This window comes from Dipodomys spectabilis, unplaced genomic scaffold (genome assembly GCF_019054845.1).
Source record: "Dipodomys spectabilis isolate Male_0828 unplaced genomic scaffold, ASM1905484v1 ptg000219l, whole genome shotgun sequence".
Classification (NCBI taxonomy): Eukaryota; Metazoa; Chordata; class Mammalia; order Rodentia; family Heteromyidae; genus Dipodomys; species Dipodomys spectabilis.
The window spans coordinates 3840588-3855965 of record NW_024870896.1 but is presented as its reverse complement, the minus strand read 5'-3'; the positions used below and the strand labels follow the sequence as shown (position 1 = coordinate 3855965).

The window sequence follows — 15378 nt, the reverse complement described above, 5'->3', positions numbered from 1 at the left end:
CTTTGTATTTTGATTTCCTTTTCTGTTGGAAAAGAAAACAAGGACCAGGAGGTCAGCTCATGAACGTGATGTAGAATTTTTACCTAATTAGTAAAAGGAAATCTAGAGGGACATACAGGGGCGTCTTTTAGTGCATTTTCTGAGGCTATACCAAAATACTGGATGCTGGGTAATGGACAAAGAAAAGAGATTTATTTAGCACACTGCTTTGAAGACTGCAAGTCCAAAGTCAGGTCACTAAATCCATTCAGTGCCCAATGAGGGCTTCACTGTTGAAAATGTATTGGGGTATTGGGGTACTAGGTAGGAATAAGGATACCAAGGCCAAAGGAATTAAACAAGGAAACACTGGCTTTTGCAGAAGGGTGTGTGACTGGCAAAAATTTCAACTATGCAGGCACACTTGGCAGGAAGTCTGGCCAAGTTTTACCCTAATGGTGCTCCTCATTCTGATTGGTCAGAACTCAGGTTCACAGATACTGTACCATTGGCCAGTTTGAAGGGAGTCAAAAAAGTTGTCAATGGTGTAGTATAAGTAACAGAATTTCTTCACTAAAGTGTAAACAGGGACAGGAGGTAACTAAAATACACCCACCCAGGTCCACCCCACTCCCCAGAGGAGTACCATCGGTGTTCTCGCTTCTTCTTTTCTGGTCTCCTCATTGTTAAATCAATTGCATAATAATCTTTAAGTAGTTGTCCCCAGGGATTGCAATTCAACCAGTCAGTTTTGGAGTACAACACATCTCCATCCACCCTTCCATCATTCTCTCCCGCCTCTTCCGGCCCCGCCCATTCCCCTCGATGAGTTTTTGTTCACCTGCGTCCAAGTTCCCGTATCTACATTGATTATCATGGCTGCTTTTGCCCACCCTGCTCTTTGCATCTGATCACTCTTCCTCCCAGACCTCTGCTCACAGCCGTGAGGCTAGATGTGCAATCCAGGGTGGGCTGTACACTCTCCATGCCCACGTTTCCTCCTCCCTACACCTCCAAGGTACTAGCCTCAGACCTGGCTGTGGTTGCTATGGTACATGAAGAGGTGACACAGTATCAGCCATTATCACCACAGTACACCAGGTTATTGTTGGCTATGATTGTTATACTATTATTTGGGAGGCTAGGCTTAAATGAAGAAGATAATAAGCTTGTACCGGGAGATTACTTTTTGTTGTTGGTTGGTTGTGGGGCTTGAACTCAGGGCCCAGGCTGTGTCCCTGAGATCTATTTTTATTCAGGGCTAGTGCTCTACCACATTGAGTCACAGCTCTGCTTCTGGTTTTCTGGTGGTGCTTTGGAGTTAAGAGTCTCACAGACTTTCTAGCCTGGGCTGGATGGAAGCACTGATCCTCAGATCTCAGCCTCCTGAGTAGCTAGGCTGACAGGTGTGAGCCACCAGCAACTGGCTGAGATTGCTCTTATAGCACAAGTTCATTTACTGTTCAGGCCCACAAAAGCTTATTGAACAATGACAGCAGCCAGACTGTGGTAAAGTTTTCACCATGGGTTTATTTTATACATTTGCACTTTGACCCTGTATGTTATTTTTCAAACTGCATCCATTTCAGCCTTGCCAGGGAAGTTGCTCCAATAATGGTGAATAAGGGCTGGGGAAAAAGAAAGAATAAGTAAAATTTAAAGGTGTCTGGAAATGATTATTCAAGTAGTGATCTATGTATGTATGCATGTGCACACTCACTAAGCTACAAAATTCCTGAGTGGATTTGACTTAAAGCATTATCTCTGAAAGATATTCATCTATAGAATAAGCTTATGTAATTTACAGACAGTGCAGACAGTTTGATAAAAGATATTAATTCAGATAAGCATCCGGCTAGATGGCACTGGCTTAAACCTGTAATCTTAACTACTAAGGAAGCTGAGACCTGGAGAGTAGTGCAAAGCCAGCCTGAGCAGAAAAGTTTGCAAGACTCTATCTCCAGTTAACTAACAATAAGCTGGATGTGGGCGTGTGGCTCAGATGGTGGAGCTCTAACCTTGAATAAAAAACCTAGTGAGTCTGAGAACCCTGAGTTCAAGCCCCAATACTGATACAAAAGACAAACCAACAGATAGACAACAGAGATAATACATAGATAGATAATACATAGATTATAGATGACAGATAGATAATAGATAAACACAGACATAGCTAATAGATGAAAGATAAATGATAGATGATAGATAGATAGATTGATTGATCAAATAAATACTCCAATGGCTTTCTGGGATGACATGGCTATTCAGGAAAGAGCCCATTACTAAGTTATTGAAGGATTTTTATCTTCAGCCAGGCTTGGTGGTACAAGCTTGTAATCCACATGATAGGGAAGAGGAGGCAGGAGGCTTGTGAGTTGCAGGGGAGCCTGGTCTAACACAGATGTGAACAAAACCGAACTTACAAATGAAAATAAAGATCTCAGTGGGGTGCTGGTGGCTCACACCTGTCATCCTAGCTACTCAGGAGGCTGAGATCTGAGGATCAAGGTTCAAAGCCAGGCCCTGGGGGCAGGACAGTCTGTGAGACTCTTTATTTCCAATGAGCCACCTAAAACCAGGAAATGGCATTGTGACTCAAAGGGGTAGAGCACTGGCCTTGAGCACAAAACAAAAACGCAGCGCCAGCGCCCAGGCCCTGAGTTCAAGTCCCACAACTGACCAAACGGTCAATCGATCGATTGATCTATCCATCCATCAGTAATAAATAAACGAAATGAAGCGCTCCCTCTTTTCTTTTCCAGCCTGACCATCTCCGCCGAGTGCCCCATGCAGCTGGAGGACTTTCCCATGGATGCCCACGCCTGCCCTCTGAAATTTGGTAGCTGTAAGTTCTGCTCTTACGGGGCGCCGTGGGGACACGGGTGGGGGTTGTGAACGCTGCACCCACTCGGAAGACACGCGGAAGGCTCCGTGTAACACAAGCGGTGCACGCTGGGTGAGAAGACCACACCAGCTTCTCCAGCATACAGAAGGTGACTGGAGGCACAGAACAATCTAGAAGGAGCTCCTCTGCAGGTGTTTTTCTCAGGTCTTCTCCTGGCAGCCTGGTCTGGGTTCCTCCTCCCAGGTGACAGCTCATCCCCCTAGATGGTTTCCAATCCATTCTTTGTGCCAGCAGCAGAAGCACAGAGACCTCACAGCCCCAGCCCAGTCCTGCCATTCCTTCCTTCTGGGAGACGGAGAGATTCTTCTGGCTCGCCTCTGTGGAGCGGGGCTGGGGCGGGCTGTAGTGTCTGGGGCTGGGGCGGGCTGTAGTGTCTGGCTCTGAGTCCCATCCACCTGCTGCCTTCTTCTAGGAGTCAGTGACCGCTGTCCCAGGGAGACAAGATTGTTCTGGATCCCATCAGAGCTCTGAGACAAAGCAGTCCTACAGACAGACAGACAGTCCTGGGTAGCCCACAGAGAAGTCGGGACACTGGACACTTGGGCTGTGTCTATGTCTTCTCCTCCTTAGGGAGAATCTGAGTTTTCTCAGCCCTTTTTTAACTGAGTTGAGCTATCAGGGAAGGGACTATAGGAGTATGTTGGCTACCAGCTCCAACTATTTATCTGCTCTCCTTGACCTCCCAGGCCAGGCCTCTTTTATTTTCTTGGTTTTTATCTTCGCCCCTGGTATCTTAGCTTTGTGAGGTACCTGAGCGTGTGTGTGTGTGTGTGTGTGTGTGTGTGTGTGTGTGTGTGAGAGAGAGAGAGAGAGAGAGAGAGAGTGTGTGTGTGAGAGAGAGAGAGAAAGAGAGAGAGTGGATGTGAGGTAATACAGAAATCTGTCCCTCGAAAATCTGGATGTGGGATGTATGAGCCACTCAGTTACACTGCAGAGACTCTGGTCTCGATTGAGTATAGACTATATTTAGATTATTTGTAGATTATTAGATATGCAGATTATGTCAATATATAGATATATCTACATCTAGATATAGGTTATATAGATTATATCTGGACTTGTTTGCTTATAGATTATTTGATATGGTGTATATGAAACAGCATAGTGTGATGTAATTCGGGTATATATTCTTTTCTTACTTTAGATAAACAGATCAGCGATAGTTGGTAAATGGATAGATGCAAAGATACATAGATAGACAGATGAGATTCATAGGTGACGGATAGGTACATAGATCATAGAAAAATAGATAGAGAGCGTGATTGATTGATAGCAACAGACAGACAGATAGATATAACCAATTAACTTGGCTGAGTTCAGTCTCCAGACTGTCCTTCCTCAGTAAACAAAGGCTGAAATGTCAGGAGAGTGTCTTGTCTTAGCTGGGCTAGGGCAAAATCATCCTTCATTAATCCAGGGAGTCTTATTCTCCATGCATGCCAGCGCACGGAGCAGGGGGGAGTTAGAGATCTGAGCAGTGCCCATGACCCTGGGCACACATCAGTTCTGGGGCTCCCTCCTGCGTCTCCTTTCCTTCACGGACTTTACATCTCATTTTTCCAGCTGGTTCAAATACTGGCTGCTCCAAGGGTTCCAGATCCTTCCTTTTGGCTCTTCTGGCCAGCCGGACTGGGCAACTCTGTCTGAAACTCAGTGGGCACACAGTAGCGTGACTCACCGTGTCGCAGGTGAAAAGCCCCTCCTTGGTCTCTGCTCCCTCTCCAGTGCTCCGGGGAGTCATTTGTTACCCCGTGTGCAGAATGAATGTTTGCTTAGCTCATGGAAGTCACTTTACCAGCTCAGCCAGTGGAGCCTTTCTGACCCCAGGGGTTTTATTGCATTTTTTTCCCCTGTCATCTCAATGACACTTTTGGAATTAAGGGAGATATGTGTGTATGAGGAAAGGCATGTTTGATTGGATAGAAATAATAATTCCTCCTCCTCCTCCTCCTCCTCCTCTCCTCCTCTTCTTCTCCTCCTCCTCCTCCTCCTCCTTCTTCATCTTTTTGTTAAACTGTGATCCACAGAGAGGTAGACATTTATCAGAGGGGAATGGTAGAATGGACAAGCTTGTGACCAGGGTTTATTCGAATTATTTGCTCCAAATGAGTCAAATCATGGAAGAATAATTGTTCCTAGACCTGGAGGAAAATTAGCTACATGGTTTGAAATGATGCCATTCTTTGTGTATGAAAATTATGCGTTTATTTGATTTTTAAAAATTGAAAGGTTGAAAGTGGATGGTGATTTTATTTTACCTTTTTTTTTTTGCTATGCTGTGGGGGTCTCTGTGGTCGCTGGTTAAGTGAATTCAGTTTACTGTGATCTCTGGATTTAACAGTGATATTGTGTAGGCCAGGTAACTCAAAAGCAGTTTTCAGTTTGTGACAAACATGCTTTTTTGGTATAGGTCCTGAGGCTTGAACTCAGGGCCTGGGCTCTGTCCCTGAGGTTCTTTGCTCAAGGCTAGCACTCTACTACATGATGCTGGATGCTGGTAGTTCAATCTTAGCTCAACAGGAAGCTGAGATTAGAGAGCGCTAGTCTGAAGTCAGCCCAGGCCGACAAATCCATGGATACACTTATCTCTACCAAACCCCCCAAAGCCAGAAGTGATTCTGTGACTCAAATGGTAGAGTTACAGCCTTGACTGGAAAAAGCCAAGCAAGAGCCAGAGGCCCTGAGTTCAAGCCCTAGTAACAGCAGCAACGAACAAACAAACAAAAAAGATTAATTTGGTCAATACTGAGGTGTATCATTTATTTCTATTTGCCATTTAATATCATTACTAGAATATGCTAAATGAACAGAAGGATTTTATTTACAAAGTGTATCTGTATACAATTGACCATGAGCTAGAGAACTATGCAAATACCATCTTTCCACAGCTTATATGGTTTTTAAATTAGGCTATATAATTTTTTAAATGTGTATATGTGAATATATGTATATATATGGATATGTGTATATATACACATATGTATGCATGTATGTATATATACATACATACATACATATATATATATGTACATACTGGGACTTGAACTCAGGACCTTGGTGTTGGAGATAAGGATTAAGGATCTCACAGACTTTTCTGTCTTGGCAGGCTCCAAACCTCAGTCCTTAGATTTCAGCCTCCTAAGTAGCTGAGATTACATGCAGGAGAAACTGACACCAGCTTAGACATATATTGTGGGGAAAGAAATACTTAACTAAAAGTTTTTCTTACTCTTCTCTCTCTTTTTTTTTTTTTGGTCAGTTGTGGGGCTTGAACTCAGGGGCCTGGGCGATGTCCATGAGCTCTTTTATTCAAGGCTAGTGTTCACCCACTTTGAGCCACAGCACCATTTTCTGGTTTTCTGATACCTAATTGGAGATGAGTCTCATGGGCTTTCCTGCCCAGGCTGGCTTTGAACCACGATCCTCAGACAGATCTCAGCCTCCTGAGTAGCTAGGATGACAGGCAAGAGCCACCAGTGCCTGCCCCTTCCTTTCTATCTTTATTTTTCTTTCTTTCCTTTTTGATTTACTAACAATAGATGCTCAGTCAACTGTTCACTTAGTACCACCAGCCGTGCAGAAGCTAAATGTGTGAGTATAATGAGTTTCAAATTACCCAATTCCTCCGTTCTTTGCTATTAGGAGACAAAGGAATGCAAATATGTGTGGTTATTCTAATGAGCCACATGCTCCTGGTTTCTCTAATGCAAAAGCGAATTAACAGACATCTCTGTGATTGCTGCCTCTGTCCTCAAGCATTCAAACGAAATTATCCCTAGCTTCTAGAGGTAGACTCCCTAGTCTGAAAGAAAGTTCCTGAAAGATAATAGCACAGCTTGCTTCCATTTGTAAGCCTGTGCTTAAACGGATGAAAACGAGTTGAAAGGAGAGGGAGAAAAAAGTTCCTAAATTTTTGTTCATTTTATTCATGGAATAATGAGTTAAATATTAGATTAAGTCATGTGATAATGTCTAGATTCACGAAAATATATAGTCAATTAAATTAGAACTGGAGGGTTCTTTTTTTTCCCTCCCTCCCTCCCTTCCTCCCCTCCTCCCCTCCTTCCTTCCTTCCTTCCTTCCTTCCTTCCTTCCCTAGTCCTAAGGCTTAAACTCTGGGCCTGAGCACTGTCCCTGAGTGCCTTTTGCTCAAGGCTAGTGCTCTAATTCTTGACCCACACTCCATTTTCCACTTGTTCTGTTATTAATTGGAGATCAGAGTCTCATGGACTTTCTTTCCTAGGCTGGTTTGAACCACAATCCTCGTATCTCCACCTCCTGAGTAGCTAGAATGACAAGCATGAGCCACCAGTGCAGAGAGTCATTATTTTTTATTTCCTTTCTAGTCAGTAAAATCTTCCTGAGGGCTGGGAAGGTGGCTCAGTGGTAGAGTGCTTGCCTTGCATGCATGAGACCCTGGGTTCGATTCCTTAGTACCACGTAAGTAGAAAAAGCTAGAAGTGGTGCTATGGCTCAAGTGGTAGAGAACTAACCTTGAGCTGAAATGCTGAGGGGCAGTGCCCAGGCCCAGAGTTCAGGCCCCATGACTGACAAAAACAAAAACAACAACAACAAAAAAAAAACCCAAAAAACCAACTTCCTGATTTCTAAAAGGCAATACAAATAAGATCTGATTATAGCCGGGCACCGGTGGTTCACGCCTATAATTCTAGTTACTCAGGAGGCTGAGATCTGAGGATTGTGGTTCAAAGCCAGCCCCAGCAGGAAAGGCCATAAGACTATTACCTCCAATCAGCCACCAGAAACCCAGAAGTGGCGCTGTGGCTCAAGTGGTAGAGTGCTAGCCTTGAGCTGAAGAGATGAGGGACAGCACCCAGGCCCAGAGTTCAAGCCCCACAACTGACCAAAAAAGAAAAGATCTGAGTGTATATACCATAAGCCACTTGTACTCAGGGTTTGCAATGCTAAAAAAAAGTCAGACGGTGTCAACCCCGGGGGGAGAAGTATGAATCCCTATAGATTGTAGAGAAAATGTTTCCATTCTTCTCACTCAGCTGATGCACAGTTGGAGAAGGAAAGCCCTGTATTTCTAGGTCCTCTAAGTCACCATTCCTGTTATCCCAGCTAAAGAGACCAAAAGCCAGCTGGGTGCCAGGGTCCTCACGCCTGTAATTCTAGCAACTCGGGAGGCTGAGATCTGAGGATCGTGGTTCAAAGCTAACCCAGGCAGGAAAGTCCCTGAGACTCTTAACATCCAGTGAACCACCAGAAAACCAGAAGTGGCACGGTGGCTCAAAGGGATAGAGCGCTAACTTTGAGCAAAATTGCTCAGGGACAGCGCCCAGGCCCTGAGTTCAAGTCTTACAACCGACCAAAAAAAAAAGTTCTTTGTTATTCTGACCCAAGCCTTGGGCTCCTTTCTGAGCTGTCAGATTTGTGCATCTCACCCCAGTTATCCCCTCTAAGAGCCATGAAAGCCTATCTTTCAATAAACTTCTAATGCCTCTTTCCTGTCTCCGGGAGCCCTTGGCAAAGGCCTGATGCACAGCCCTGGTGGTGTGTCTGGTGTGAGGTGGACGGCAGAATAGGTACAGGCCAGGGTCCCAGGACCAGGCCAGGGTCCCAGGACAAAGGGAACGGAATGGGCCTGAGAAAGCCTGGGGACGGCGGGAAGTGGGACTTGCTCCTTGCTGAAGCGATGCTGCCTCATTAAACCTCCTCTCTGCCCAGTCCACATTTCTACCCTGGCCAGAATCCATCATGGCTGTTCTGCTCAAATCCTGAGTTGTACAGCCTTTCATTAGTCAGGGCACCACAACATTTACATAATCGGAAAAGGATAGACAGCTCACGGGCACTATAACGAGGCTCCATTCACGGTACATGCCCAGCAAAGCATGTGAGCAGACATGTACAAGGCCACTTTCCAAGAAAGAAAGAGAGCAACATTACCTACCCACTCACTCCAGCCCCCTGAACACTCTAACCATCGGCGTTACATACGTATCCCCAGGAGAGATGAAAACCATGACATCAGCCCTCTACTGAGCACTGTTCATAGGAAACCCAGCTTCACTTTCCCTAAACTTGACAACAGAAGGTCCTGCTAGTCAGGCACTAGTAGCTCATGCCTGCAATCCTAGCTACTCAGGAGGCTGAGATTGGAGAACTGACCTTTGAAGCCAGCTCAGGGAAGGAAAGTCCTCGAGAATCCTATCTCCAATTAACTAGCAACAAGCCAGAAGTGGAGGTTTGGCTCAAGTGGTAGAGTGACATAGCCCTGAGCAGAAAATGCTAAAGGATGGCTGAATGCTAAAGGTCCTGAGCTCACATCCCACTACTGGCACATACACACACTGACAAAAGGTCATGGTAATTAAAACAGGCCTGATAAGAACTTTGCTCAGCATCTACCTGCAGTATGAACTGAGCATAGCTTCTATGGAGATTCATGGACGGAAGGAAGGAAGGAAGGAAGGAAGAAAGAAAGAAAGAAAGGAAGGAAGGAAGGAAGGAAGGAAGGAAGGAAGGAAGGAAGGAAGGAAGGAAGGAAGGAAGGAAGGAAGAAAGAAAGAAAGAAGAAAGAAAGAAAAGGAAGGAAGGAAGGAAGGAAGGAAGGAAGGAAGAAAGAAAAAAGAAAGAAGGAAGGAAGGAAGAAAGAAAGAAAGAAAGAAAGAAGGAAGGGAGGAAAGAAAGGAAGGAAGGAAGAAAAAGAAAGGAAGGAAGGAAGAAAGAAAAAGAAAGGAAGGAGAAAGAAAGAAAGAAAGAAAGAGAAGGAAGGAAGGAAGAAAGAAAAAGAAAGGAAGGAAGGAAGGAAGGAAGAAAAAGAAAGGAAGGAAGGAGAAAGAAAGAAGAAAGAAAGAAAGAAAGAAAGAAAGGGAAGGAAGGAAGGAAGAAAGAAAGAAAGGAAGGAAGAAAGAAAGAAGGAAAAGAAAGAAAGGGAGGGAGGAAAGAAGGAAGGAAGGAAGAAAGAAAGAAAAAGAAAGGAAGGAAGGAAGGAGAAAGAAAGAAAAGAAAGGAAGGAAGAAAAGAAAGGAAGGAAGGAAGGAGAAAGAAAGAAGGAAAGAAAGAAAGAAAGAAAAGGAAGGAAGGAAGGAAGGAAGGAAAGAAGGGAGGGAGGGAGGGAGGGAGGGAGGAAGGGAGGGAGGAAGGGAGGGAGGGAGGGAGGGAGGAAGGGAGGGAGGAAGGAAGGGAGGGATGGAGGGAGGGAGGGAGGGAGGGAGGGAGGGAGGGAGGGAGGGAGGGAGGAAGGGAGGGAGGGAGGGAGGGAGGGAGGGAGGGAGGGAGGGAGGGAGGGAGGGAGGGAGGAAGGGAGGGAGGGAGGGAGGGAAAGCAAACACTTCCTTTCTCCTCCTCCTCTTCCTTTCTCCTCCTCCTCTTCCTTTCTCCTCCTCCTCTGCTCCCCACTGGCTCTTGGATGACTTTGATGTCACCTCTTATTTCTGTCTTTTCCCGCCTTGTGCCCTGTGCTTCTGTCTCATTCGGCCTCAATGGTTCTTTTATTGCCAAGTAGGAAGAGGTCAGGTCTTGGCCTAAATCCCATCCTCCGTGTCTTTCTGGCTCAGCTGAAAGCGGAATGCCTTCTAATGGCCTTGGGCCCTGTTTCCTCCCCTCACATCATCTCACTGCATGCCCAGCTTTCCTTCAGCATTTCGGGCATGCCTCTGGCTCTTTGCACCTGCTGTTCAGTTTGTCTGGGACTGTCTTACTCCCCAGGGCCACAGGGCTGGACCCTGAACATTCTTTGGATCCCCTAACTTAGCCCAGCTTGGATCGACCCACTTAAGATTCTGCCTCCCAAGGTGGACCATCATAACCATCAGTCTGTTAAACCCAGCCGGAGGCAGGGGTAGGAGGAAGATTGGGAGAGTGAGGTCAGTTGGGCTACAAAGTGAAATTCAAGGTCGCCTCAGAAATAGAACAAGACTCTGTCTCAAAACAGTAGCAATTACAAGGAAATGATGCCTCCTCCTCTTCAGTCCTACGAAGAACTTTACTGCCATATCTCATTCTATCTATCTATCTATCTATCTATCTGTCTGTCTGTCTGTCTGTCTGTCTGTCTGTCTGTCTGTCTGTCTGTCTGTCTGTCTGTCTGTCTATCTATCTATCTTATCTATCTATTTATCTATCTGTCATGTGTGTATGTGTGCATGTGTGATATTTGTCTTTTTCCTTCAGAACACATTTCTCAAGAACAGGGTCTTTCATTTTTGCTTGCCTACCTTGATTTTCTATTGCTTCTGTAACAACTTATGAAGAACCTAACAGATTAAAATAACTCACAAGGAGCCAGGAACTGGTAGCTCACCCCTGTAATCCTAGCTACTCAGGAGGCTGAGATTTGAGGATCATGATTCATAGTTCCCCGGGCAGGAAAGTCTGTGAGACTCTTATCTCCACTCAACTACCAAAAATGTCAGGGACAGTGCCCAGGCCCTGAGTTCCCCAGGACCAACACATAGACACACACACACACACACACACACACACACACACACACACACACACACACACACGTGTGTTATTTCTATAGTGTTTTTTTTTTATCTTGTCAGTCGTGGGGCTTGAACTCTGGGCCTGGGCGCTGTCCCTGAGCTCTTCAGCTCAAGGCTAGTGCTCGACCACTTGAGCCACAGCGCCACTTATGGTTTTCATTCTTACCTTTCAGAGACATACACACGCCCCCCCCCCAATCACGTCTTAGCCTCCCCCATCCTCCATCTTGAAGATCCACGCCCCTCGCACAGACCATGCCACCTGCTCATCTGGAGGACATCGCTGCATTGCAAGGAGATTGGTCCACCAGGGTGACCTGGGATAATCTCCTGCCTTTAAGGCCCATCACCTCCATTCCATCTGCACAGTACCTTTTGCCATGTGAGGTAACACATTGGCAGGTAAGACAGGGGACACAGGACCTGTTTGCCCTGCCAGCCCTGCCACCCTGCCGCCTCAGGATGGCTGTGTATCATGGAGAAGAGGAAGAGGGAAGCTGAAAGTAGGAATGTCGGCGGTGCTCCACACACAAATGTCACTGTGCGAGGCACGCTGCCAACCGAGACCCCGAGATCATCCCCCATTCTACAGATAGATGGACTGAAGCTGGTTGAGAGTCAGAGTGCTGCAGAGACCCTGGCTCCCGGCCTCAGAGCTGCTGCTCGCTTCCCTGCTACACAGAAAAAAGAGCTGGGCATGGGTGGCTCACACCTATAATCCCAGCCACTCAGGAGGCTGAGATCTGAGTACCGTGGATCAAAGCCAGCCTGCACAAGTCCCAGAGACTCTTATCACCAGTGAACCACCAGAAGACTGGAAGTGGTCCTATGGCTCAAAGTGGGAGAGAGTTAGATTTGAGCAAAAAGAGATCAGGGACAGCATTCAGGCCCTGAGTTTGAACCCCATGAATAACAAAAAAAGTAAGGAAAGAAACAGAGAAACAGACAGAGAGAGGAAGGAAGGGAGGGAGGGAGGGAGGGAGGGAGCTCCAGAGGGAGGGAGGGAGGAAGGAAGGGAGGGAGGGAAGGATGAAAAAAGGAAAGGAAAGAAAGAAAGAAAAGAAGGAAGGAAGGCAGGAAAGAAAAAGGAAGGAAGGAAGGGAGGGAGGGAGGGATGAAAAAAGGAAAGGAAAGAAAGAAAGAAAGAAAAGAAGGAAGGAAGGCAGGAAAGAAAAAGGAAGGAAGGAAGGAAGGGAGGGAGGGAGGGAGGGAATCTGCACACCCAAAGCACAGGGCTCTAGCGCTTCGCACCGGGCCATTTTGAAATGGGAAGGGCTGAAGGGCGACAGGCCATCTTACACTCTGGTGTCACTTGAACACTAACTTTGCAAATGTCCTCCTGATCACCATGGCCACCATCTCTCTTGCTACTCTGATTACCATCTTTGTATTTTCCAATCCGGAATGAACGATTTGTGTGAATGCCGCCTTCTGCCCCTTCCTTTCCAGATGCATACCCTAATTCTGAAGTTGTTTATGTCTGGACCAATGGTTCCACCAAGTCTGTGGTGGTGGCAGAAGACGGTTCCAGATTGAACCAGTATCATCTCATGGGGCAGACAGTGGGCACGGAGAACATCAGTACCAGCACAGGTGAGAGGAGATCTCCTGCCAGGCCGGGGTTGAAGGAGGTCACACCATACCTCATCAGGGGGGCAGGGAGAACCATATTGGAGGGACACCCACACCAGGGCTGCAGGGCCCAGGGCACAGAGTGGATGAGGGACATTTGCCACTGTGTGAGCCGGCCCTGCGGGGACGCTGTGTTGATCTGCTTATGTAATACCGAGCTGCAGAAATCTCTGCGGGAAAACAGATGCAGCCAGCTACCTGCTCCTCCACCACCTGCTCTGAATGGTTTTCTGAAAAAGAGGGAATCCAGCCTGATTTCACCTGGTAGGTCCCGTGTGATTGGACAAGAAGTCCAAAGGAATAGTGTGTGTTTGTCCTCCGCAAGCCTTCCCATTTTGTGGTGAGAGGTAATGCCTGGCAAAGGGCAAAGCTGGCTCCTACCAATCACAATGACTTTGTGGCCAGGCCCCAGGGACTCCCACCAGTCATCCTAGCTATGCAGGAGGCTGAGATCTGAGGATCATGATTAGAAGCCAGCCCAGGGCAGAAAAGTCCCCGCAGGACCCTTAATCTCCAATCAACCACTCCCAAACCAGAAGTGGCGCTGTGGCTCAAAGCGGTAGAGTACTAGCCTTGAACAAAAGAGCTCAGGGAATGCATCCAGGCCCCAAGTTCAAGCCCCAAGATCAACCCCTCCCCCCAAAAAAAGATGGTACTGTGACAGGGGAGAGAGGAGTCAGGGCCATTGTGTCATCATTTAGCAAAGGGAACGTGCAAAGCAAGCTCTGGTTACAGGACTTGACATCAGCCCCACAGCCCTTCCTTGGTGAATCTTAACTCGGCCAGCACCATTCACCTGATCTGTGGTGGTCCTACCACAGATACCTTGAGACGTTGCCGCATGTATCCACCACCACTCCATCTGAGCCCCGCCCATACCTCAGAAGGATGTTATTTGGTTAGTGTGCCAATGGGAGAGGCAATGGAGCCATCCATAAATGGAGGATGAGGCGGTGGGGTGAAGGTTTGGGGTTAGAAAGTGTGGTGCTGACAGAATGCTACCACATGAAATTGTCCACAATCGTTTGGGCCTGTTTGTTTGTAATGGTTTTATTTTGTGTACAACACTTCTTTTTTTCTTTTTAAACAAACCTGAGATGTCTGTCTTTCACTTATATCCTCCAAAGAAAAGAACCAGAACCAAACACCGCTCAAGAAGTAGAACGGTGTTTGGGGCATTAAGATGGAGGCCAAAATCATCCTGGCCATTAGGCATCCTCCGCTTCCCCTTCCTCTCTTTCACCCCTGTGCCTTTCTCCCAGGTTAGAGTCAGCTGCATCCATCCATCCCCAACCCCCTGCCCCCCCCCCACCTGTCCTGCAGCTCTGGGGTCTCCAGCCCACGGCACCCTGTCTTAGCACAGCTGAGACGTTGGGCTCCTTTTTCTGGTTTGATCACATCCTGTGATCCATCTTCCAGGCTCCTCAGTCTCCTGAGAGGCAAAGCACCCAAGAACACCACGGTCAGCTTTGCTAAGCGGACAAAGACGCAGTACGCAAGCGGGATGTCCTCCAACATCCTCCTGTCCTGTCCAACGAGCCAACGGATGACCCTTCCCACACCTGAGACCCGCCCCATCATCCCAGGACTGCTTCCCCCGCCCCTGGCAATTCCAACCAGCCCCTCTTAGCCCTCCCTCCTCCAAACATCCTTCTCAGTTCTCCAGGGGGTGTTAGTGAAGACGATGGTGGTCCAGCAGGCCTGGCTCCCCTCTGATCCACAGGGTCCCCCCCCACCCCGCTACCTCCCAGGGCACCTCAGCTCCTTACCAGTTCACCATCAGGACAGCATCATTCTCCGCAAAGAAGGGGAGATCTCCGCTCGCCTCCCACACCGCCAGGCAAATCCACAGAAGGCACTGGGACATCACCCAGGAAATGTCCCCGATTTCCAGGAAAAGCCAGGACACCCTGTGTGTGTGTCTGGAGGGCCAGGGTCTCGGGGCCTCTCGAAAGGCTGTTCTGTACTGAACTTGGGCGAGCAGAGAGTCTGGGGAGAGATGATGGCTACCCTTTCTCCCTGGCACTGGGCGATAGGAAGACTCCGTCCACCCACACCAGGGCTCTGAGGTGTTCCGTGTCTGTCTCCAAAGGCTAAATCCAGAGATCCTGATTGCAGGAACCGCCACGGGGGAGGGCAGTGGGGAGGGGAGCCAGGCACAGATTGTGACCCAGGGATTAGAGAAACACACAAATCTGATTTTCTCTGGGGAAAGCATCCACATGCAGCTCTTCAGAGGCGGAGGGTGGAAAAGGATTCTGAAGAGCTTCTTCGTCTTCCTCCACCCTCTCCTTAAGTCAAATAACCCAAACGCTCGTGCAACTGGAAGACAGCGCAAAAGGATGCGCGCCCAAACCTCTCTGATTAGAACAAGATCAGATCGTCACACCTGAAGGGACTAAC

At 47.5% G+C, this 15378-nt stretch overlaps 1 protein-coding gene across 1 annotated transcript in view; it reads left to right on the top strand.

Annotated features, from left to right (window-relative positions):
* Gabra5 (gamma-aminobutyric acid type A receptor subunit alpha5) overlaps nt 1-15378 on the top strand; it is a 56425-nt gene that overhangs the window by 31376 nt on the left and 9671 nt on the right. Inside the window, exons 5-6 of the mRNA XM_042697410.1 lie at nt 2742-2824; nt 12793-12936. Of these exons, the coding sequence (XP_042553344.1) occupies nt 2742-2824; nt 12793-12936 (227 nt within the window). The remainder of the gene's footprint in view (nt 1-2741; nt 2825-12792; nt 12937-15378) is intronic.